A 25,855-nucleotide genomic window follows, 5' to 3' on the forward strand; every position below is an offset into this window, starting at 1 on the left:
GAAGCGAATGGTATCGATACATTTAAAGGGAGGCTGGACAATATGAGGGAGAAGGGAATCGAGGGTTATACTGATAGATTTAGATGAGGAAAGACGGGAGGAGGCTCGAGTGGAGCATAAATGCCGGCATGGACTGTTTCTGTGCCGTATATCCGATGTAATCCTGTGTGTTCCTCGACATGTTGCAGTTGCCAAAACAAAAAATTTCAATAAACATTTCCAGATCAGTGAGCTCGCTGTGCAGTTTCTAGTTTTACAAAGGAATACAGTTCAGCGCTTCTAAAAGCTTGGAAGTATATCGCCGATCCATCATCGCTGGGCTCAAAATCCTGGAACTCCCTCCCGAACAGCACTGTGGGAGCACCTTCACCACACGGACTGCAGCGGTTCAAGAAGGCGGCTCACCACCACCTTCTCGAGGGCAATTAGGGATGGGCAATAAATGCTGGCCTTGCCAGCGACGCCCACATCCCAGGAACGAATTTAAAAAAAAAACTGAGTTCAGCACAGACCGGGATCGAGTGATCGAACCTACACATCGAGCAGGAACCCCAGCCAGTGCCCACCTCCCTGGTCCGAGGGTGCTGGGACCAATTGTAACACCAAATCCGAGCAAAGACCCTCCTAGTTTGGCTCAACTGTGCCAGATGCAGTCCAGGTGTGTCAGTGAGTCAACATGTTTACACCATCCAGGTGAAAACTGAGCTAAAGTCTGATTAATGGTTGAACGAGCATGAAGTTATTGCTCAGCGTTGATGTTCAGATATTTACAAAGAGGGAGGACGTTTTCTGATGTGAAAATTCATATATATATATAAAAAAAGGTATGTTATGTTTAGTGTGTCTATATTTTGGGGATTTCCGTGATGAAATGTTTCAGTGTAATGCCCCTTACTCGAATGATTCACTTATCTGTCATCGTGCCTGCAAACCACTGATCCCTTTCCAAATGCTTTTGCAAAAGTTGACTGCCATTACCTACCTCAAGCGCCCAAGCCCACTTCCTTTTTCATAGGAACTTCTTGTGAAAAGGGAGAGTGCTGAGTACTGTACTTTTTCACTCTACTAGTTTTTAAAAATTCGTTCACGGGATGTGGGCGTCGCTGGTAAGGCCAGCATTTATTGCCCATCCCTAATTGCCCTCGAGAAGGTGGTGGTGAGCCGCCTTCTTGAACCGCTGCAGTCCGTGTGGTGAAGGTGCTCCCACAGTGCTGTTCGGGAGGGAGGTCCACAGTACTTTCTCTGTGACTGCACGCCCGACAAAAGGGGGCTCGCCATTATCTGTGTGTGAATGAATCTGGGGGGAGGGAAAGTAGTAAATCTCTTGGTGACACTTTTTTTTTACAAACATTACATAGATTTCTGTATGAAACAGGCCATTCGGCCCGACTGGTCTTTGCCAGTTTTGTCCGTTGTGTTTGAGCAGATTAATGTACAGGTAGACTATCCTTTATCCGAAAACCTCGGGACCAGCCGTGTTTCGGTTTTCGGAAAATTTCGGATTTCGGAAGGTGGGTCGGCGGGGGTCCGCGGGGGGGTCCGCGGGGGTCGGGGTCGGCGGGGGTCCGTGGGGGGGTCGGCTTCGGCAGGGGTCCGCGGGGGGGTCGGCGGGGGTCCGCGGGGGGGGTCCGCAGTCGTGGCTTGTCCGTCGCTGCTAGCCTGGAATGCAATGGAGTTCCGCATTTCCACCAACAGGTCGTCGTGCTCAGTCGGAACAGGGGCCGGCACCGCCGCGGGCTCAGAACTCTTGTTGCTTTCGAGCCTTTGGAAGAGAGTCAGGTGGTTCCACGGGGGGGTCGGCAGGGGGTCGTGCGCACGACTTACGCTGACCCTCTGCTCAGCGTAAGTCGGCGGGGGTCCACGGGGGGGTCGGCGGGGGTCGGGGTCCGCGGGGGGTCGTGCGCCACTCTGGTCATGTCGTGCGCACGACTTACGCTGACCGAAAAAACCTTCGGTTTTTAGAGGGTTTCGGTTTTCGGAAGTTCGGATAAAGGGTAGTCTACCTGTACTGACTGGGCTGTGTATAGTGCCTTATATTCTCACATCAATGGGGGAGGTTTGATAGAAAGGCTGGATCGAAGGTAAGCTCAGTAGAGAAGCTGGGGTTGTTCTCCTTAGAGCAGAGAAGGTTAAGGGGAGATTTAATAGAGGTGTTCAAAATGGTGAAAGGTTTTGATAGAGTAAATAAGGAGAAACTGTTTCCAGTGACAGGAGGGTTGGTAACCAGAGGACACAGATTGAAGGTAAATGGTAAAAGAACCAGAGGGGAGATGAGAATTGTTTTTACGCAGCGAGTTGTTGTGATCTGGAACGCGCTGCCTGAAAGGGCGGTGGAAGCAGATTCAATAATAACTTTCAAAAGGGAATTGGAGAAATAGTTGAAAAGGAAAAATTTGCAGAGTGGGGGGGGAGTGGGACTAATTGGAGAGCTCGTTCAAAGAGCCGGCACAGGCCCGATGGGCCTGATTCAGTAGCGCAATGCCACGATGTTGGTGTGTGTGGGACGTCAAAAGAATCCGCAAGGGAATAATTTCCATTTTGTGGCAACGTGGCAGTTCATGTCAGAAAACGTCACTTGTGCAAAGACGTGAAATGAAGCAGCGAGAGCCTGAGGTACTGGGAGCTCTGGGCTTTAGAGAAACAACAAGAGCCTACATTTATACAGCGCCTTTAATGTTGTAAAACACCCCAAGGCGTGTCACAGGAGTGTTAGAAGACAAAGTTTGACACCGATCCACATAAGGACATATTAGGACATGTGACCCAAAGCTTGGTCCAAGAGGTGGGTTTTAAAGAGCGTCTTAAAGGAGGAAAGAGGTGGAAAGGCGGCAAGGTTTAGGGAGGGAATTCCCGAGCTTAGGGCCCAGGCAGCTGAAGGCACGGCCACCAGTGGTGAACCATTGATTAACACATGGAGGAAAAAAAGCTGGGCCCAGAGGCACGAGGATGCGATCAGGGTGAATGGCAGGTGTGGGCTTTTTAATGGAAACAACCCCGAATTAAAACGTTCAGCCGCCTTTCTGTACAGTGAACCGCGCTAGATCCTGAAAGTGTTAATATTTTCCACAATTGACTCCATGTTCACTCAGTACATCATTCCAGGCCGGAGGGGATTGACTCCCGTAACCATGGCTGACACACTTCACGCCGGCCGATCCTGCTTTCATAGACTGAAAACCCCGAGACAACACCTCGTTGCTATGATGGGTTTGGGTTTTCTGCAAATGAAAGGCTTTCAGTGAAGCATTGCCCGTGTGCACTGGCGGCTGGGCAGGTCGGAGAGGCGATAACGGCAGTGAGCATCGCCTCTGATCTGCTGCAATGCTCTGTGCTGGAGCCTCGCTGAGCAGCAGCTTCCACCTTACAGACACACGGCTCTGCCTTGCTTTATTAATGGGCATCGTCTCTCTGGCACTCCTGCTGCAGTGTGGTACCAGGGACAGCGGCCAGACCCACCCCCTCCCCACGAATGGCCATCTACACTGGAAGAATGGCCCACTGCGCCTTTTGAAGATAAAATAATTACGAAGATTCGTAACTTTCCTTCTGCCCAATTTTGATGATTTTTATTTAAACGGTTTCTTTTATTTTCAGGATCTGGGTGTCATTGGCCAGGCCGGCATTTATTTCCCATCAGTACTCTTTCCCACCACCACCCCCCCCCCCCAACCCCTCCCCAGCCCCCGGTGTACAGCACATCACCTGCGTGTGGAGAGTCACTGCTGCAAGTAGCAGCGTGGGGAATAGGTAGAGAATCGATCTGCTCGTCACAGCCACAAATTCTGCCCCCAGCCCCCCACCAATTAATTTCAATGGACAGTGGGGGCCGGTCAGTGCCTAACTGGGAAGCTCGACTGGGCTTGTTTGGTGTGTTTTGTGAGGAGTTGTACAGGTTCAGCTGAAGAAGGCCGCGAGTCCATTTGATCGCGTGCCTTCATAATCCCGACCCTACTGCCTTCCCTACATACTGCGGCACTGTACGCTGCGAGCTTGAGCCTATACACACCAGTAATGTGCATTCAGCCCCCCGCCCAATACACCGGCACCACATCGTAAAGCTTCATCCGCAGTCCCACGGCTAGAGGATTGGTTATTGGCACATGCGCCTCTCAAGCTTCACTTCAAATGATGTTAAGAATTTACTGAAACCCATTTCTTTTAATATGACCTTCTGATCCGTGCTAAAATCCTTCGCACTTGTGCCAAATGAAGACCATTTGCTGAGCGGCAGTGATGAGAGCGTGGGACCCTGCACCGTGAATGAGCTGCTGCCCGGTGTCTCGCTGTCAGACCCAATACTCTGTTTCTCCTGTCTCCACCAGTATTCTCCAGACCTGAAGAAGTTGTACTGTCAGATTGCCAAGACGTGTCCCATCCAGGCCAAGGTGATGACGCAGCCACCACAGGGAGCTGTGATCCGGGCCATGCCCGTCTACAAGAAGGCAGAGCACGTCACGGAAGTGGTGAAGCGGTGCCGGTGCCCGAACCACGAGCTCAGTCGAGAGTTCAATGATGGTAAAGCTAATCTAACTGCTTCTTTAAATATCGCTGTCTTAAAGGGACAAGGCCTTTGCGGGGTTTGGGGGGGGGGGGGGGGACATTGGGTGGGCCAACATTTCACACGAACCTGAACGTTCTTGAGCTGCAACATCACATCACTTTGTGAGTCACGTGGGGACAGACTGATGCAAGGCTCTTCCGATTGTCCGTACTAGAAACACGCTCTCACAAAGGCCATGACCCTTTAATGCTGAAATCAAGAGGTTTTCATGTATAGTTTTAAGACCTATTTCAGAGTGATGCTCGAACACCTGTACTGCCTGGTTTAATGTAGAGACTCCCACCCGAGTGAACACTGATGATGCCCAGAGAGCAACAGCTAGTTCACCCAGCAAATGGCCGACTGTAAGGCTTGTTCAATAACCCTGCCTGGCCCAATCATTCATCGTCTGAAGGCTGCCTCAGAACCTGAGACAACCAGAAACTGCCTCAAGATTTCTCTTTAATTTTGACTATTCTTCAAAATGATGAGTTTTGATGACATGAGAGTATTCTACTGTATCGAATTTCTGTGTGCAGACATACGGTGTAAAATTGGTACATTTTCCATTAACATTGTGGTGAATGGTTCGATCGTGATGTGGCTGTGCTGGCAAGCCCACAATCCCCGCCCGTTTAAAATCAATTGGGGTTGGGGGGAGGGGGTGTAATCATAGCATGGCAAGCAGAAAGCTGGAAAAGCCCGGACATTATATCTCAATTCATTCTGGGTATCAACCAATGTTCCCTGTAATTTAACGGCTGTGCGGCCCATTCAAAAATTTTTCAATTTGAAAGCCGGTCCACGTCCCCCGAGAGCGGCGCGGGGCTCCCCCGAGAGCGGCGCGGGGCTCCCCCGAGAGCGGCGCGGGGCTCCCCGAGAGCGGCGCGGGGCTCCCCGAGAGCGGCGCCTGGCTGTTTCTATTTATCTCAGCTTCTTTATACCATCGAGGAGAAGTTAAAGGTTGAATTTCAAACAAGCTCAGTTTATTTAGAGGAGCACTTTCTGACTGAGGTGCTGTCACGAGCATTGCGCCATCTAACAGCACCAGACAGTATAGTGACCTGCAGCCCTACAGAGAAAAATAGAAAGGCAGAGTATTTGTTAAATGGTGAGAGATTGGGAAATGTTGGTGTTCAGAGGGACCTGGGTGTCCTTGTACACGAATCACTGAAAGTTAACATGCAGGTACAGCAAGCAATTAGGAAAGCAAATGGTATGTTGGCCTTTATTACAAGAGGATTTGAGTATAAGAGTAAAGATGTCTTACTACATTAATATAGGGCCCTGGTGAGACCACACCTGGAGTACTGTGTACAGTTTTGGTCTCCTTACCTAAGGAAGGATATACTTGCCATAGAGGGAGTGCAACAAAGGTTCACCAGACTGGTTCCTGGGATGGGGGGATTGTCCTATGAGGAGAGATTGAGTAGACTAGGCCTATATTCTCTAGAGTTTAGAAGAATGAGAGGTGATCTCATTGAAACATACATAATTCTTACAGGGCTTGACAGGGTAGATGCAGGGAGGATGTTTCCCCTGGCTGGGGAGTCTAGAACCAGGATCACAGTCTCAGAATACGGGGTTGGCCATTTAGGACTGAGATGAGGAGAAATTTCTTCACTCAGAGGGTGGTGAATCTTTGGAATTCTCTGCCCCAGAGGGCTGTGGAGGCTCAGTCGTTGAGCATATTCAAGGCCGAGATCGATAGATTTTTGGATATTAAGGGAATCAAGGAATATGGGGATCGGGCGGGAAAGTGGAGTTGAGGTTGATGATCAGCCATGATCTTATTGAATGGCGGAGCAGGCTCGAGGGGCCGAATGGCCGACTCCTGCTCCTATTTGTTATGCTCTTAGCAGAGAGGTCAGTAACCAGGGGCAGAGATTTAAAGTAATTGGTCGGAAGGATTAGAGGGGAGTTGAGGAGAACTTTTTTCACCCAGAGGGTGGTGGGGGTCTGGAACTCACTGCCTGAAAGGGTGGTAGAGGCAGGAACCCTCATCACATTTAAACAGTACTTGGATATGCACTTGAAGTGCCGGAACCTACAGGGCTACGGACCAAGAGCTGGAGAGTGGGATTAGGCTGGAGAGCTCTTTGTCGGCCGGCGCAGACACGATGGGCCGAATGGCCTCCTTCTGTGCTGTAAATGTCGATGATCCTATATATAGCACTAGCCATTGTGCTGTTTACATGTGTAGATAGCACAGTTATTAGTGCTGTATACATATAGGGTTGGTCATCGCGCTGCTCTGCCTGATGCTGTTACATGGCGCACTGCTTTAATATGTAAAAAATAAAAGTTTAAATTGCAGAAATATTCCTCTCCAATAGGTCCCTCACTACCACGTACATCTCAGACAGTTGTGTTATTCACTGACGCAGCAGGTGAGTAATGGAGGAGATGTGGTTGTGCTTTATTTTGTAAATGAATAAATCACTCCCCCCACCCCCCGTAGTTCCCTTTTAACCGGAGCATTGTTCTTGTAGGTCAAGTGGCCCCGCCCAGCCACCTAATCAGAGTGGAAGGGAGCAGCCATGCCCAGTACGTTGAGGACCCAATCACTGGGAGGCAGAGTGTGATGGTGCCCTATGAACCACCGCAGGTAAGATATCCCTCAGATCCCTACACTGCCGATCGGACTTGAAGTGAGGCCCACCCGTGCGAGCAGGAAGCTGCTGCTCAGAGACGGGCTGTTTCACTGGCTCTGAGCTTGTGCTCCTCGCACAGTAACACACCCTGGGGCTGATTTTGAACCTCTTATCACCGGGCAGTTCGACACACGCCCCCCCCCCCGCCCCCATTTTACACTCTGCCCAGTTTGACTTCAGTGGAAAAGCAAATCGACGAGGGGCGAATCGGTCAATTCGCTATCGCCCGTCTGTTACCTGCCGATAAAAGTTCGGATTGCTGTCAATAAGCGTCCAACATCACACCAACAAGTTACTGCGTGGTTCCCAGTGGGGCTGCACAATCATTGAAACAGCCTCAGTGTCGGCAGAATTTCAATCTTTGGAATTCTCTGCCCCAGAGGGCTGTGGAGGCTCAGTCGTTGAGTATATTCAAGGCAGAGAGCGACAGATTTTTGGACATGATGGGAATCGAGGGATATGGGGATCGGGCGGGAAAGTGGAGTTGAGGTAGAAGATCATCCATGATCTTATTGAATGGCGGAGCAGGCTCGAGGGGCCGAATGGCCAACTCCCGCTCCTAATTCTTATGTTCTTGCGAAGCTTCTTCCTCGTGCTGCAGGAACATCAGTTTAACGTGTCTCACCTTTTTTTAAACCAGGTTGGGACCGAGTTCACCACAATCCTCTACAACTTCATGTGTAACAGCAGCTGTGTTGGAGGGATGAACCGCCGGCCGATCCTCATCATCGTCACCCTGGAGAACAGGGAGTGAGTAGCACGGGGATGGGCTTTATAGAAAGGCACCGTAACAACTCCGCTTCGTAAACACTCCACCACACCCGGCTACTCACCATTTGCCGGGAGAGGGGAGGGAGGCGGGGAGAGGGGAAGGAGGGAGGCGGGGAGAGGGGAAGGAGGGAGGCGGGGAGAGGGGAAGGAGGGAGGCGGGGAGAGGGGAAGGAGGGAGGCGGGGAGAGGGGAAGGAGGGAGGCGGGGAGGGAGGGAGGCGGGGAGAGGGGAAGGAGGGAGGCGGGGAGAGGGGAAGGAGGGAGGCGGGGAGAGGGGAAGGAGGGAGGCGGGGAGAGGGGAAGGAGGGAGGCGGGGAGAGGGGAAGGAGGGAGGCGGGGAGAGGGGAAGGAGGGAGGCGGGGAGAGGGGAAGGAGGGAGGCGGGGAGAGGGGAAGGGGGGAGAGGGGAAGGAGGGAGGCGGGGAGAGGGGAAGGAGGGAGGCGGGGAGAGGAGGGAGGGAGGGAGGCGGGGAAGGAGGGGGAGAGGGGAAGGAGGGAGAGGGGAAGAGGGGGAGAGGGGAAGGGGGGGAGAGCGGAAGTGGGGGGGAGGGGGGGAGAGGGGAAGGGGGGAGGGGGAGAGAGGAAGGGGGGAGGGGAGGGGGGAGGGGGAGAGAGGAAGGGGGGAGGGGAGGGGAGGGGGGGAGAGAGGAAGGGAAGGAGGGGGGAAGGAGGGAGAGGGGAAGGGGGAGAGGGGAAAGAGGAAGGGGGGGAAGGGGGGAGAGGGGGAGAGGGGAAGGAGGGAGAGGGGAAGGAGGGAGGGGGGGAGGGGGCGAAGGAGGGAGGGGGGAAGGAGGGAGGGGGCGAAGGAGGGAAGGGGGGAGGGGAGGGGGGAGGGGAAGGAGGGAGGGGGGAGAGAGGGAGGGGGAAGGGAGGGAGGGAGGGGAGAGGGGAAGGAGGGAGGGAAGGAGGGGGGAAAGGGGAAGGAGGAGGGGAGAGGGGAAGGAGGGAGGGAAGGAGGGGGGAAAGGGGAAGGAGGGGGGGAGAGGGGAAGGAGGGGGGGAGAGGGGAAGGAAGGAGGGAAGGAGAGAGGGAGGGAGGGAAGGAGGGGGGGAGGGAGGGAAGGAGGGGGGAGAGGGGAAGGAGGGAGGGAAGGAGGGGGGGAGAGGGGAAGGAGGGGGGGAGAGGGGAAGGAGGGAGGGAAGGAGGGGGGAGAGGGGAAGGGGGGAGGGGGGAAGGAGGGAGGGGGGAGAGGGGAAGGAGGGAGGGGGGAGAGGGGAAGGAGGGAGGGGGGAGGGGAGGAAGGGAGGGGAGAGGGGAAGGAGGGGGAGGGGAGGAAGGGAGGGGGGAGGGGAAGGAGGGAGGGAGGAAGGGGGGAAGGAGGGAGGGGGGAATGGAGGGAGGGGGGAGAGGGGAAGGAGGGGGAGGAAGGGGGGAAGGAGGGGGGGAGAGGGGAAGGAGGGAGGGAGAGGGGGAGGAAGGTGGGAAGGAGGGGGGAGAGGGGAAGGAGGGAGGGGGGGAAGGAGGGGGGAAGGGGGGGAGAGGGGAAGGAGGGAGGGAGAGGGGGAGGAAGGTGGAAAGGAGGAAGGAGGGGGGAAGGGGGGAGAGGGGAAGGAGGGAGGGAGAGGGGGAGGAAGGAGGGGGGAGAGGGGAAGGAGGAGGGAGGGGGAGGGAGGAGGGGGAGAGGAGGGGGAGGGAGGAGGGGGAGAGGGGAAGAGGGGAGGAGGAGGGGAGGGAGTGGAGGGAGGAGGGGGGGGGGAGGGAGGAGGGGGGAGAGGGAAGGGAGGAGGGGGGGAGGGAGGAAGGGAGGAGGGGGGAGGGGGAGAGGGGAGGGAGAGGGAGGGAGCAAGGGAGGGGCGAGGGGAGGGGGGTGAGGAGGAGGGGGAGGGGGGTAGGAGGAGGGGAGGGGGGAGAGGACGGAGGGAGCGGGGGGGAGATCGTCTCTCTGGGCTGCTGCCAGCCAGTTTCAGAGTAACTTTGGCAGAGCTGCTCACCCGCCCTCCAGGCTTGGGAGGGTGGCTGGTACAGACAGGCCCAACAGGTGAAAGTAACTTGAATCAGAGGGAGTGCCGCCCTCACTTAAATAAAGGCAGAAACAACAAAAACCCAAAGCAAACTCAATTGCTACTTGGCCCTAAACAGACAATACAACATAGCTGATTACCTGACCATGGTAAAGGATAACAAACTGAGAAGAACCTTGACAAGGTACAGACTTAGCGAACATAGCCTAGCGATCGAAAAAGGCAGACCAGGCTGCCAAGAGAGGACAGGATATGCTCTCACTGCAGTCAGGGAGTAGTGGAGACAGAGATGCACTTCCTCACAGCCTGTGGAAAATATCAGGGCATCAGGGAGAATTTCTACCAAAAATTCTCACAAATATGCCCTGAATTCAGAAATCTGAATGACAACCAAAAACTCCCATACCTACTGGGGGAGGAGAGAAGCTGTGTAGCACTGGCGGCACACTATATTACAGCTTGCCATGAACAGAGGGACAACCAGTAAACTAAGAAAAGAGTATATATAAACAAGGCGAATGTATATTTATACACTCAGGGATATACCTGTTTATACACTGTATGAATAGAACTGCGTTTATGTGTTCAACCATAAATGTATTTTGATGCTTTGGCAACATAAGATGTACCTTATCATGCCAATAAAGTGATTTGAATTGAATTGAATTGAGAGGGGTTCATGCAGGCTGCTTGCACAGCTTGTCTTCTGCTTCATTTAACAACAACAATGTGCATTTATCTAGCACCTTTTAAGGTAGTAAAATGTCCCAAGGTGCTTCACAGGAGCGTTATCGGGAGCAATAAGGCACAAGAGCATCTGGAACCGAAGGTGGTTCAGCGTCTTGCTTCCTCTCCCCCGCTGTCCAGCTGTATGTTGCTCGGGGAATTTGGTTTTGATGGAGTGAGTTAACGCCCCATTCTCCTGTGTCCAGTGGGCAGGTTCTCGGCCGTCGCTGCTTCGAGGCTCGTATTTGTGCTTGTCCCGGCCGTGACCGCAAGGCAGATGAAGACAGCATCCGCAAACAGCAAGTGACCGAAGGAACAAAGGGCGTCGACGCCACCAAACGCCGTAAGTAACCACTGGGCCCCCTGCAAGGTGTCCGTCACCACTTACACCAGGCCATTGGCCCAGTGCGGCCGACTGCTTTCGGGCTCCTGTCGCCCAGTGAGCTGAGGGGAACTGTTCCAGAATCCCCACGTACTCTAACGACCCAGTACACCCGAGTCACGCCAGCCCTCGCCAGCCCCGCACTGACCCGTCCACCTTGGGTCAATCTGCTCTGGAATTCTCCTTTGGCCATTTTCCCTTCTCCTACCAGGCAGGACAGCGGGACACAGGAAAGGACGGCTCTTAAAATGGTGGACGTAAAAGATCCTATGGCCACTATTTTGAAGAAGAGCAGGGGGAGTTCTCCCCGGTGTCCTGGGGCCAATATTTATCCCTCAATCAACATCACTGCAACAGATTACCTGGCCATTATCACATTGCTGTTTGTGGGATCTTGCTGTGCGCACATTGGCTGCCGCGTTTCCCACATTACAACAGTGACTACACTTCAAAAAGTACTTCATTGGCTGTAAAGCGCTTTGGGACATCCGGTGCTCATGAAAGGCGCTGGAAATGCAAGTCTTCTTTCTTTGAAAAGCACTGGTTACAGAAAAGGCAACTCCTACTGGGTAGAATTCATAAGAACATAAGAAATAGGAGCAGGAGTCGGCCACACGGCCCCTCGAGCCTGCTCCGCCATTCAATAAGATCATGGCTGATCTTCGACCTCAACTCCACTTTCCCGCCCGATCTCCATATCCCTCGATTCCCCGAGATCTCTGTCTTGAATATACTCAACGACTCAGCATCCACAGCCCTCTGGGGCAGAGAATTCCAAAGATTCACCACCCTCTGAGTGAAGAAATTCCTCCTCATCTCAGTCCTAAATGGCCGACCCCTTATCCTGAGACTGTGACCCCTGGTTCTAGACACTCCAGCCAGGGGGAAACAACCTCTCAGCATCTACCCTGTCAATCCCCCTCAGAATCTTCCATGTTTCAATGAGATCACCTCTCATTCTTCTAAACTCCAGAGAGTATCGGCCCAATCTACACAATCTCTCCTCATAGGACAGCCCTCTCATCCCAGGGATCAGTCTAGTGAACCTTTGTTGCACCACCTCTCTCTTCCTTTTGCCAGCACTGTTTCCATGGAGATCCACCACTCCGCCCCATGTCGAGAATTTCCTGCTTGGCTGCTGTAACCTCGGAGTGGCGGCAGGGACCCCGTTGACCAGGGTAAGCGGGGTTTCCGCTGCCCCTCCGGCGCAGTAATGGCGGGTGAATAGGCGCAGCCCCAAAGGAATCTCTTTACAGCCATTTTTTTACCGCTGGCATCGCCCCGCTTGGTCTCGGTGAATGATACTGACTCTGATATTCACCTGGTGTTGTTTGCACCCCCAGGCTGTTAACGGAGTTCCTTTTAATGTTCTTTTACAGTCCGTCACGTGAACCAGGGGATCCAGGTGGCATCGATCACCAGTAAAAAACGGCGGCCAGGCGACGAGGAGCTCTTTTATTTGCCGGTAGGTTCTCGAGTTTTAAATCTAATTTCTCCTCTAGAATTTCTGATCCAACTGGTCAATTTTGCATGTATTTCCAATTTAAAGGAAAAGTGCCATTTCAGCCGAAGCTGTTGAAGAATTCCCTGTCAGCCTGTGTTTGTTACTATGGTGGAGAGGTACTGAAGCGTTGATGGTGGTGCGGCACCACTTTCTCCCGGGACTGGTGCTGTGGTTTCTGACTTCTTCCATTTTATCATCTACTCCGCCCAACGTGTTGTGAATTTTCATCCTTGGCACAGCTTTGTGTGTCCGAGGTGCATGTCGTGAATTACAGGGGGCGAGGAAGAGGGGGAGGCGAGAGGCCCACCAGTTCACAGCCATTTTTTTTCATTCCAAAATTCTCCTATTGCAATCCTGGTGCAGAAAACGTTCGGCAATATTCCACCGGAATGCAATCTGTCGTCCTTGACGTCAATCTCTGTTGGCCCCCTGCCCCTTGACATGTCAACTCAGTGCTGTCAATCCTTCCAACCTCTGCATTGTGCTTCAACTCTGCTTTCCAATGTGTATCCCCTGACCCAACTCCAGCCTACTGGGCATTGCTTCCCCCCCCCCCGCAGCACCTGTAGCAGAACCTGTGGCTCCATATCCCATGTTCTGTTGTGTCAGCCGGGGCTCAGTGGGTCGCACTCTCGCCTCTGAGTCACAGAGGTCATGGGTTCAAGTCCCACTCCAGAGACCGGAACACAAATATCCAGGCTGACACTCCAGTGCAGTACTGAGGGCGCGCCGCACTGTCGGAGGGGCAGTACTGAGGGAGCGCCGCACTGTCGGAGGGGCAGTACTGAGGGAGCGCCGCACTGTCGGCGGGGCAGTACTGAGGGAGCGCCGCACTGTCGGAGGGGCAGTACTGAGGGAGCGCCGCACTGTCGGCGGGGCAGTACTGAGGGAGCGCCGCACTGTCGGAGGGGCAGTACTGAGGGAGCGCCGCACTGTCGGAGGGGCAGTACTGAGGGAGTGCCGCACTGTCGGAGAGGCAGTACCAAGTGAGCGCTGCACTGTCGGAGGGGCAGTACTGAGGGAGCGCTGCACTGTCGGAGGGGCAGTACTGAGGGAGCGCCGCACTGTCGGAGGGGCAGTACTGAGGGAGCGCCGCACTGTCGGCGGGGCAGTACTGAGGGAGCGCCGCACTGTCGGAGGGGCAGTACTGAGGGAGCGCCGCACTGTCGGAGGGGCAGTACTGAGGGAGTGCCGCACTGTCGGAGAGGCCAGTACCAAGTGAGCGCTGCACTGTCGGAGGGGCAGTACTGAGGGAGTGCTGCACTGTCGGAGGGTCAGTACTGAGGGAGTGCTGCACTGTCAGAGGGGCAGTACTGAGGGAGCGCCGCACTGTCGGAGGGGCAGTACTGTGGGAGTGCCGCACTGTCGGAGGGGCAGTACTGAAGGAGCGCCGCACTGTCGGAGGGGCAGTACTGTGGGAGCGCTGCACTGTCGGAGGGGCAGTACTGAGGGAGCGCCGCACTGTCGGAGGGGCAGTACTGAGGGAGCGCCGCACTGTCGGAGGGTCAGTACTGAGGGAGCGCCGCACTGTCGGAGGGGCAGTACTGAGGGAGTGCCGCACTGTCGGAGAGGCAGTACCAAGTGAGCGCTGCACTGTCGGAGGGGCAGTACTGAGGGAGTGCTGCACTGTCGGAGGGGCAGTACTGAGGGAGCGCCGCACTGTCGGAGGGGCAGTACTGTGGGAGTGCCGCACTGTCGGAGGGGCAGTACTGAAGGAGCGCCGCACTGTCGGAGGTGCCGTCTTTCGGATGAGACGTTAAACCGAGGCCCCGTCTGCTCTATCAGGTGGACGTAAAAAATCCCACGGCACTATTTCGAAGACGAGCAGGGGAGTTCTTCCCGGTGTCCTGGTCAATATTTATCTCTCAAACAACATCACTAAAACAGATTATCAGGTCATTATCACATCGCTGTTTGTGGGAGCTTGCTGTGCGCATATTTGGCTGCTGCATTTCCTACATCACAACAGTGACCACACTACAAAAAGTACTTCATTGGCTGTAAAGCGCATTGGGACTTCCTGAGGTTGTGAAAGGCGCTATATAAATGCAAGTCTTTCTTCTACCTCTCTCCTTAAACCTCTCCAGCTTTCTGCCTCTCTCCTCCTTCGACAACCTCCTTAAAACCAAATCCTTTGATCAATCCATCAGCCACCCGACTTCTCTCGCTCTTCCTCCCCAAACCCCGGGGATTTTCGCAGTGAAAGGTTCTACAGAAAGGCAACTTGCTATTGCGCCTCTTCTGTATCTGATTATTGCACGTTTCTTGATTTGCAGATAAGGGGACGAGAGACTTACGAAGTGTTGCTGAAGATTAAGGAGTCACTGGAGCTGATGCAGTTATTGCCGCAGCACACCATTGAGAGCTACAGGCAGCAGCAGCAGCATCTGCTGCAGAAACAGTGAGTGAGCACATCAGCACAACCCCACCACTGTGTAGAGAACAACATCTGGCAGCAGCTGACACGGCAGTGAGCCAGTCGAGGCGTTTCGCCGCTGCCCAGCCGCGGCTGCAATAACCGGTCTCTCCATTCAGCCCCGCAATTCGATTTGATTCCTGCCTTAAACCCTCTGCCAGTTTCCAGTGCCTTTCATAATATGTTCAGTCATTCCACTCCCCGCCCCCAGTGAATGCGATGAAGGACCCTTAGAATGGGGGAGTAACGGGAGTCGGGACCCCAGAGAATGGGGGAGTAACGGGAGTCGGGACCCCACAGAATGGGGAGTAACGGGAGTCGGGACCCCACAGAATGGGGAGTAACGGGAGTCGGGACCCCACAGAATGGGGAGTAACGGGAGTCGGGACCCCACAGAATGGGGAGTAACGGGAGTCGGGACCCCACAGAATGGGGAGTAACGGGAGTCGGGACCCCACAGAATGGGGAGTAACGGGAGTCGGGACCCCACAGAATGGGGAGTAACGGGAGTCGGGACCCCACAGAATGGGGAGTAACGGGAGTCGGGACCCCACAGAATGGGGAGTAACGGGAGTCGGGACCCCACAGAATGGGGAGTAACGGGAGTCGGGACCCCACAGAATGGGGAGTAACGGGAGTCGGGACCCCACAGAATGGGGAGTAACGGGAGTCGGGACCCCACAGAATGGGGAGTAACGGGAGTCGGGACCCCACAGAATGGGGAGTAACGGGAGTCGGGACCCCACAGAATGGGGAGTAACGGGAGTCGGGACCCCACAGAATGGGGAGTAACGGGAGTCGGGACCCCACAGAATGGGGGAGTAACGGGAGTCGGGACCCCACAGAATGGGGAGTAACGGGAGTCGAGACCCCAGAGAATGGGGAGTAACGGGAGTCGGGACCCCACAGAATGGGGAGTCGGGACCCCACAGAATGGGGAGTAACGGGAGTCGAGACCCCAGAGAATGGGGAGTAACGGGAGTCGGGACCCCACAGAATGGGGAGTAACGGGAGTCGGGACCCCACAGAATGGGGAGTAACGGGAGTCGGGACCCCACAGAATGGGGAGTAACGGGAGTCGGGACCCCACAGAATGGGGAGTAACGGGAGTCGGGACCCCACAGACTGGGGAGTAACGGGAGTCGGGACCCCACAGAATGGGGAGTAACGGGAGTCGGGACCCCAGAGAATGGGGAGTAACGGGAGTCGGGACCCCACAGAATGGGGAGTAACGGGAGTCGGGACCCCACAGACTGGGGAGTAACGGGAGTCGGGACCCCACAGACTGGGGAGTAACGGGAGTCGGGACCCCAGAGAATGGGGAGTAACGGGAGTCGGGACCCCAGAGAATGGGGAGTAACGGGAGTCAGGACCCCACAGAATGGGGAGTAACGGGAGTCGGGACCCCACAGAATGGGGAGTCATAGAGTCATAGAGTTTTACAGCACAGAAAGAGGCCCTTCGGCCCATCGTGTCTGCGCCGCCCATCCATCCCTGTCCAGTCTAATCCCATTTTCCAGCATTTGGTCCATAGCCTTGTATGCTATGGTGTTTCAAGTGCTCATCCAAATGCTTCTTGAATGTTGTGAGGGTTCCTGCCTCTACCACCCTTTCAGGCATTGAGTTCCACATTCCAACCACCCTCTGGGTGAAAAAGTTCCTCCTCAAATCCCCTCTAAATCTCCTGCCCCTTACCCTGAATCTATGCCCCCCTTGTTATTGACCCCCCTACTAAGGGGAAAAGTTCCTCTTTATCTACCCTATCTATGCCCCTCATCATTTTGTACACCTCAATCAGGTCCCCCCTCAGCCTTCTTTGCTCCAAGGAAAACAACCCCAGCCTGTCCAGCCTCTCTTCATAGCTGAGGCGCTCCATCCCAGGTAACATCCTGGTGAATCTTCTCTGCACCCTCTCCAAAGCAATCACATCCTTCCTATAGTGAGGCGACCAGAACTGCACACAGTACTCCAGCTGTGGCCTCACCAGCGTTTTGTACAGCTCCATCATAACCTCCCTGCTCTTATATTCTATGCCTCGGCTAATGAAGGCAAGTATCCCATATGCCTTTTCAACCACCTTATCTACCTGTTCCGCTGCCTTCAGGGATCTATGTACATGTACACCAAGGTCCCTCTGACCCTCTGTACTTCCTAGGGTCCTACCACTCATTGTGTATTCCCTTGCCTTATTTGTCCGTCCAAAATGCATCACCTCGCACTTTTCAGGGTTAAATTCCATTTGCCACTTTTCCGCCCATCTGACCAACCCGTTTATATCTTCCTGTAGCCTGAGGCTTTCCTCCTCACAATTTACCACCCCACCAATTTTCGTGTCATCTGCGAACTTACTGATCATACCTTTTACATTCTCATCCAAATCATTTATGTAGATCACAAACAACAAGGGACCCAGCACCGATCCCTGAGGTACCCCACTGGACACAGGCTTCCAGTCACAAAAGCAACCTTCGACCATCACCCTCTGCCTCCTGCCACTCAGCCAGTTTAGGATCCAACGTGCCAAGGCACCCTGGATCCCATGGGCTCTTACCTTCTTGACCAGTCTCCTGTGCGGGACTTTGTCAAAAGCTTTACTGAAGTCCATGTAAACCACATCCACAGCATTTCCCTCATCCACCCCCCTAGTCACCCCCTCGAAAAATTCAATCAGATTTGTCAGACATGATTTACCCTTGACAAAGCCATGCTGACTATCCCCGATTAATCCTTGCCTCTCCAAGTGGAGACTAATTTTGTCCCTCAGAATTTTTTCCAATAATTTCCCTACCACAGATGTTAGGCTCACTGGCCTGTAATTCCCTGGTTTATCCCTGCTACCCTTCTTGAATAATGGTACTACGTTAGCTGTTCTCCAGTCCTCTGGTACATTCCCTGTGGCCAGAGAGGTTCTGAAAATTTGTGTCAGAGCCCCTGCAATCTCCTCCTTTGCCTCCCACAGCAGCCTGGGATACATCTCGTCCGGGCCTGGGGATTTATCCACTTTTTGGCCTGCTAAAACAGCTAGCACCTCCTCCCTCTCGATGCTAATATGTTCAAGTATGTCATAGCCCCCTTGCCCGAGTAACGGGAGTCGGGACCCCACAGAATGGGGAGTAACGGGAGTCGGGACCCCACAGAATGGGGAGTAACGGGAGTCGGGACCCCAGAGAATGGGGAGTAACGGGAGTCGGGAGGAGTAACGGGAGTCGGGACCCCACAGAATGGGGAGTAACAGGAGTCGGGACCCCATAGAATGGGGAGTAACGAGAGTCGGGACCCCACAGAATGGGGGAGTAACGGGAGTCGGGACCCCACAGAATGGGGGAGTAACGGGAGTCGGGACCCCACAGAATGGGGAGTAACGGGAGTCGGGACCCCACAGAATGGGGAGTAACGGGAGTCGGGACCCCACAGAATGGGGAGTAACGGGAGTCGGGACTCCACAGAATGGGGAGTAACGGGAGTCGGGACCCCACAGAATGGGGAGTAACGGGAGTCGGGAGGAGTAACGGGAGTCGGGACCCCATAGAATGGGGAGTAACAGGAGTCGGGACTCCACAGAATGGGGAGTAACGGGAGTCGGGACCCCACAGAATGGGGAGTAACGGGAGTCGGGAGGAGTAACGGGAGTCGGGACCCCATAGAATGGGGAGTAACAGGAGTCGGGACCCCATAGAATGGGGAGTAACGAGAATCGGGACCCCACAGAATGGGGGAGTAACGGGAGTCGGGACCCCACAGAATGGGGGAGTAACGAGAGTCGGGACCCCACAGAATGGGGAGTAACAGGAGTCAGGACCCCAGAGAATGGGGAGTAACGGGAGTCGGGACCCCACGGAATGGGGAGTAACAGGAGTCGGGACCCCAGAGAATGGGGAGTAACAGGAGTCGGGACCCCACAGAATGGGGAGTAACGAGAGTCGGGACCCCACAGAATGGGGGAGTAACGGGAGTCGGGACCCCACGGAATGGGGAGTAACAGGAGTCGGGACCCCAGAGAATGGGGAGTAACAGGAGTCGGGACCCCACGGAATGGGGAGTAATGGGAGTCGGGACCCCACGGAATGGGGAGTAACGGGAGTCGGGACCCCAGGGAATGGGGAGTAACGAGCCAGTACAGTTTTTCCCTAAATCACCCCAGTAAGCCCCTCTGACGTATGGGTCTGGTTTGAGCCTAGGCACTCGTGAGTTTTCACATCTTGATCAGTGCCTCTCCACGGTCACTGCCCACCGTCTAGCCGATCCCCGTCTTGTTGTATTGGAACATTTTATAGTGTAGCAAATACCCACAGTGACCGCGTTCACTCCCCACAGCTCCCCCCCCCTCCTCCGAGTAAATCCCTAATGAGGACCAGTTTGATGAAAGTGTCTGAAAACCTTTTTAAAGCAACTTGCCTGATCTAACTGTCAAAATAGTTCACGTTGCACCTTCATATTTAAACACAAATCAGTGCAGTAACCATTCCTTCTCCTTGTACCTGTTGGCGGGGAGGGGATGTCGGGGCGGGGCGGGGAGGGATATTGTGTCTGTTGTCCAGGAACATGTTAAACCGGGGAAAGGATATGAAATGGAGATGATGTCCTTCTGGAGTCACCTTAATGCTTAGAAATGCCCCCAGACTCTGGTGGATTCCCAGCTCCCCCCACACCAAGGGATCCTTCACATTGTAACTGCAGCTGGTGTGGGGCACAGAGTACGAGAGGAAAGAAGTAATGACAAGAGTTCACAAGCCACTGGTTCGGCCACAGTTAGAGCACTGTGTGCTGTTTTGGACACCTTATTGTAGAAGGGATATTGAAGCTAGAGAGCGGACAGCCCAGATTCACCAGAATGATGCCAGGGATGGTTATGAGGAGAGACTGGGATTATTTATTTTGAGCAGGGAAGGTTAAGAGGATATTTAATGGAGATTTTTTAAATTGCGAAGGGTTTTGATAGGTTGAGCAAGGAAAGATGTGGTTGGTGAATTAGTGGCGAGGAGGTCATCAATTTAAAAGCCTCAGTAAGAGGCTGAAGAGGGGTTCGGATAAACAATTTTACACAGTGGGTTGTTTTGGAGTGCTTTGCCACAGAGAATGGTGGAGTCAGAGACTATTGCAGCTTCTAAAGGGTTTTAAAGGAAAATTGGATAAATATTTGAGTGGGGTAGTTTAGAATTGATCCAGCAAAGAGCCAGCGCAGACATAATGGGCCGAATGGCCGCCTTCTGTGCTGTAAACTTGGTTTGTGAATGAGGTCCATGTCGGGACTGAACTGATCCAACTTCAAGGGCGCACCCTGGGAACATCAGGTCCTTTAGCCTGCTGAGAGTTTCTTGCCTGAATTTAAATAGTAAATGTGAACATATAAAAAGCATACGTTTTGTAAGAGCTGAACTTCTTCCAGAATCCTCACCTTCTGTTGGGGAGCAGTTCCTTCACTGTCTAGACTGAGATCCCAGACACTACACAAGGTAGATCCAATTCTTGTGTTAGTCATCAGATTAGCACTGTCGCTTTGAACTGAATACAATGAGTGCACCTGTGGTAATCACTGTAGGCGTGTGTAGTGTCCAGCCCAACTCCGGGCCCGGCCCAACCCAACTCCGGGCCCGGCCCAACCCAACTCCGGGCCTGGCCCAACTCCAGCCCAGGCCCAATTCCAGGCCCGGCCCAACTCCAGGCCTGGCCCAACTCCAGCCCTGGCCTGGCCCAACTCCAGGCAACTCCGGGCCTGGCCCAACTCCAGCCCAACTCCAGGCCCGGCCCAACTCCAGCCCTGGCCTGGCCCAACTAGATCATGACTTGCCATTAATACTCGTCATCAGTTTAGAATGATCTAGTACTACAGCAATCGAGTGGGACATTCACTTCACCAAAACACTGCACCTTACTGAGCACCGGCCACGCTTTGATCTTTAAGCAACTGAACATTATAATCGCAGTAATATTTGATTTTGGGTATTTTAGAAGCACAGAGATGCACAAAGCCAGTTCAAAAATCCCATATTCATTTATTTATATTCTCTTTTTTCTTTCTCCTCTTCCCATCACATCTTTAGCCAAAAGGCTCTGTGACTCCGGCCATCTGTTCCACACATCCAGCACCCTCTACGTGAGGTAGTTAAATCTGAACTCTCTGTTTACCACTTTTTAAAAAATTCATTCACGGGATGTGGGCGTCTCTGGCAAGGCCGGCATATATTGCCCATCCCTAGTTGCCCTGGAGAAGGTGGCGATGAGCCGCCGCCTTGAACCGCTGCAGTCCCTGCGGTGAAGGTTCACCCTTCTGAGCTTGAGCCTGTGCCCGAGTTACCGAGTTTGTGGTTGAATGAAGCCATTTAAAAGAATTGGGCCTATCTTTAGAATCTTATAATTGTGTTTGTCAAACTTGCGCTCGTAATATGAATGTAGTCCTAAAGTGGGCCGCTGTGTCGTGCCATATCTCCAGCTTCAAATGTCTGATTTCCTTTTGTTTGCTGTTTTTAAGTTGTTAGTTATTGCTCAATGGCAGTTTCTTTTATATCTTTGTCACTTTTCCTTTTATCTCACCTTCATGATCATGACATTCGATTAGCCTGTCCTTATTCCTGTAAAGCTGCTGTCGGTGTGACTGGCCCGTCTGCTGCTAGCAGTTTGATGTGGAAACGCTGGCACAAGCTGTTCCTCTGGTTTCACTTTCTCTTTGCCGTGGTGGGGTGGGTGGGTTGGGGGTCTTTGGGTGGTCTATCAGCCCCCAGTGATCCTGACAGAGCAGCAAATGCCAGCGGTGTGAATGAGGAGCAGCCAGAGCCTCATTTCCTGAGGTGGTATCTGCAGCCACGCTTGCACAGACCAGGCCAGAGCAGAGATAAAGAGGAAGGGTGGCTGTAAACGTGAAATAAAAGCAGGTTGGTCAGCATCTGAAATACGTGCTGCTCCCTAACTTCATCTGTTAACTTGTCTTTCAAATATTCACTGTGTATTCCCTGTTTGTGTTTATTTTCTCTAAGACTAGCCTGAACTGCGAGAGCAGGAACGGGCACTGAGCAGAGCCACCAGTACACAGGGCTTCCTCTTGGCATTTGCCGTGTAGCTGGGCACAGGCTGGGCCCTTTCACTGCGAGGTGCTAAACAGAGCATCATGTGAGATGCCAGAAACCTCGGAGGCCCAGAATGGTTTTTAAAAGCGGCCTATGGGCCACTATTATTGCCACTTGAATTGAGTTGTTTGGCAGATCTTGCGTTGGTCGCTTCTGGTGCACAGGATCGGGTGCTCCTCAGCCCTTTCCATCTCATCCTCCCAGAACAGCAGCCACCCCGTACCATTCCCCCAATCATACCATCTAGCTCAGTTCAGTAACCTAGCCTCAGCCGCCCGCCCTTTCAGTTCAGTCAAACATTGGGTATCGCGTCCATCGCACTGCATCCCATCATCCAAAACCCAGCACTCGCTGCAGTGATCCAGTTCATTAGCACAGCAATAAACTCCATGTTACACCGAGGTGCCAACGTGTGCAGGCACATTATGCAAACCGCTCGACATTTCAAAAAAATGTGTTCTCGGGATGTGGGCGTCGCTGGCAAGGCCGGCATTTATTGCCCATCCCTGGTTGTCGCGAGTGGGTGATAGGGGGGCCTTCTCCTTTAACCGCTGTTTAACCATGGTGCTGTTAAGTGGAGAATTAATATCGATAATTTGTTTTCACAAGCCTGCCAGTCATGTCTCCTTGCGTTAACTTGTATACGTGTTTAAGCATGGAACTAAATCCATGTACTCGACAACAACAACTTGCATTTATATAGTGCCTTTAAAGTAGTAAAACATCACAGGGCGCTTCACAGGAGTGTTATCAGATAAAATTTGACACCGAGCCACAAGGAGATATTAGGACAGATGACCAAAAGCTTGGTCAAAGAGGTAGGTTTTAAGGAGCGTCTTAAAGGAGGAAAGAGAGGCGGAGAGGTTCAGGGAGGGAATTCCAGAGCTCAGGGCAACAGAAGGCACGGCCACCAATGGTTGAGCGATTATAATCAGGGATGCTCAAGAGGGCAGAATTAGAGGAGCGCAGATATCTCGAGGTGGGGGGTGGGTCGGTGGGTGTTGTAGGGCTGGAGGAGATTACAGAGATAGGGAGGGGCGAGGCCATGGAGGGGTTTGAACGCATGAATGAGAATATTAAAATCGAGGCGTTGCTTAACCAGGAGCCAATGTAGGTCAGCAAGCACAGGGGTGATGGGTGAACAGGACTTGGTGCGAGTTAGGACACGGGCAGCCGAGTTTTGGGTGACCTGAGGTTTACGAAGGGTAGATGATGGGGTCCAGCCAGGAGTGCGTTGGAATAGCCAAGTCCAGAGGTAACACAGGCATGGATGGGGGGTTCAAGTTGTTGTTGTTGTTGTACTCGGCTGTCTTGAAGTATTGTAAGTTTTGCCATGAATCACTAAAGTGGAACTTATTGATAGCTGCACCAATCAGTAGCCGGAGGCTTGGACTGTTGGTGTGGCCGGTGTCCTGTGACCAGGTTGGAGTAAGTTAGTTGCCACATTGGCCGTTGAGAAACCAACAACTGTACAACAGTCTGAACTTTAAAAAAAAAACAAGTTGTTTCCAAAACCTCACATTTGTAGTAAGCGGTAATCAGCGGCACACTGATACCTCTGAACTTCTTAAGACCTGGCAAGTAATGTGTGTCCACCATTTTACCAGGATAACGGGCTCCTCTCGCCCAGGGACTGTCCACATGATCCGGGTAACTGGCTCACATCCTGGGCATCCTTAGAATATTTTGAGGATGTTTCTGTTCTAGGAAAATAAGGGACAGTTGGAGGCCATTCAGCTCCTCGAGCCTGTTCCGCCATTCAATCAGATCATGGGTGATCTGCACCTCAACTCCATTGACCCGCCTTTGCTTCATATCTCTCGATACCCTGACCCAACAGTGATCCACATATCAATACAAGTTTACAGTGACAGCATGTAACAAATATTTACCTGCTGTACCTTTCCATGTATTAAATGAAGGGACATCTCCTTGTGAGCAGTGCAGTAGAGCCCACCCCCTGCAACAGCTGCTAGCCCTTTCATTGGCCTGAGATCGGATGGGTATTTATTTGCATTCGAGGCCCTTTACTGTCGGGTATGCAGTTACAGGGCGTACACAAATTAAACCGACCCCTTGTGCCCCGATCCCAGGACCTTTACAGGTAACCGCAGCCTAGCGACCCCGTCACTGGGGGATTCGGACCAAAACCCTCGGCTATTTAACTCTGCATTTTGTGGGCACTGGGCAATGTGAAACACAGGGAATTTGCATAGAGTGTCAGTGTTTGAACCAGGACTCGGGAGATTAACTCCCCTTTAGCCCCCACACCCAGTTCCACGTTCCGTTATGTAGTAGTTTGACTGCAGCCTTTTAGAAACATAGAAACATAGAAGATAGGAGCAGGAGTAGGCCATTCGGCCCCTCGAGCCTGCTCCGCCATTCAATGTGATCATGGCTGATCATCCAAATTCAGTACCCTGTCCCTGCTTTTTCCCCATTGATCCCTTTAGCCTTAAGAAATATATCTAACTCCTTCTTGAATATATTTAATGAATTGGCCTCAACAGCCTTCTGTGGTAGAGAATTCCACAGGTTCACCACTCTCTGGGTGAAGAAATTCCTCCTCATCTCTGTCCTAAATGGCTTACCCCTTACCCTTAGACTGTGACCCCTGGTTCTGGACTCCCCCGCCATCGGGAACATCCTTCCTGCATCTAGACTGTCTAGTCCTGTTAGAATTTTACAAGTTTCAATGAGAGTTTTAATAAGTTTTAATCTGAGCCCAGTGAGATCTGAACCTCTGGATCAAGTCTGCCAATTAAATCCCCAATCTCTTCCACGAGAAATTGTCATGATCATGAAGGTGGGCAAGTCTAAGACTTGGGGTTAAATCTCTCCATCCTTATCGGTTGTTTTCTTTTCTCTCTCTCTTCCTCCGGTTCCCCCTCTCCAGTCTGCTCAAGGCCTGCTTTCCAAAAGAACACTTGGAGTCAAACAGCGGCAAAAGGCTGTTGCTGAAGGAGAAAACGTCCGATTTTGTACAGACTGAGGACACCTTTCATAACCTGGAACAAGGGGGGTGGAGCGAGGAGTGCACAGCTCAAACCTTCCATTATTTATAAAAGGCAATTGCCCAAGAACTGAGTTGGAGTGGTTTCAAAGGGCAGCCTATTCCACTTCAAGTGGCCCAAGAATCTGTAGGCTAGTGTTGATTGGCTGTGTGAAGTCGCCGGCAGATCCCCAAATGCTGCAAGTGGAAATCTCCGGGCATTTGCTGGTATCCTTCAGTCAGCACTTGTTACTGGTTTAATATTTCACATCTGCTCGCTGCAGGCGGTCTGTGAGCAGCTACTTCTGAAGCACTCTGTTTGATGTGGCATTAAGTTCCATTCCAGTGAGTATGCTGCACACACACACTGACTGCTTCTCTAGTAGAACGCCCGCCATATCCGAGTGGTTCTGCTTCGGGATTAACAAGCCTGAGGTCATGGGTTCAGGTCCCACCGCGGCAAGCTGTGAAATCAAACTCTCTCAATCTGGTCATCTGTGGGCAGGTGCCAGGCAAGGACAAGGAAAGCTGCCATTTAGTTGTAAAAACCCGAATGATTCACTAGAGGGCACCTCCCTTCCCCCCCCCCCCCCCCCACTCCTGTTGCTTTGCTAATTTTGCCACAAGCCAAAGACAATCAGTGGTTCCAAAACACAAAACATGGGATGACCGAGGGACACAAGTGATTGTGCAGAAATCTCCTTCTGCAAGATTTAGGAATTAGGGGACTCTTGAGGTGAAAAGATTTCCCACCTTGACATACTGAAGCGGTCTGAAATGCACTGGTCCCAAGCTCGTGACTTTGTGACAGTCACCCATGGGTGTTTTATTGGGGGGGGGGGGGGGGAGC

General features: G+C 53.0%; 1 protein-coding gene across 4 annotated transcripts in view; it reads left to right on the top strand.

Moving 5' to 3' along the window:
- The window catches only part of tp63 (tumor protein p63), a 374,605-nt gene that overhangs the window by 315,300 nt on the left and 33,450 nt on the right, over positions 1–25,855 (top strand). For all 4 annotated transcript variants that reach the window (XM_085989633.1, XM_085989636.1, XM_085989632.1 and 1 more), the window contains 6 exons: positions 4,323–4,515; positions 7,033–7,148; positions 7,835–7,944; positions 10,857–10,993; positions 12,412–12,497; positions 14,813–14,937. In XM_085989633.1, coding sequence (XP_085845759.1) covers positions 4,323–4,515; positions 7,033–7,148; positions 7,835–7,944; positions 10,857–10,993; positions 12,412–12,497; positions 14,813–14,937 — 767 coding nt within the window. The remainder of the gene's footprint in view (positions 1–4,322; positions 4,516–7,032; positions 7,149–7,834; positions 7,945–10,856; positions 10,994–12,411; positions 12,498–14,812; positions 14,938–25,855) is intronic.

The sequence above is a fragment of the Somniosus microcephalus genome, chromosome 6 (assembly GCF_052327205.1).
Source record: "Somniosus microcephalus isolate GS21.2 chromosome 6, FLI_Smic_1.0, whole genome shotgun sequence".
Classification (NCBI taxonomy): Eukaryota; Metazoa; Chordata; class Chondrichthyes; order Squaliformes; family Somniosidae; genus Somniosus; species Somniosus microcephalus.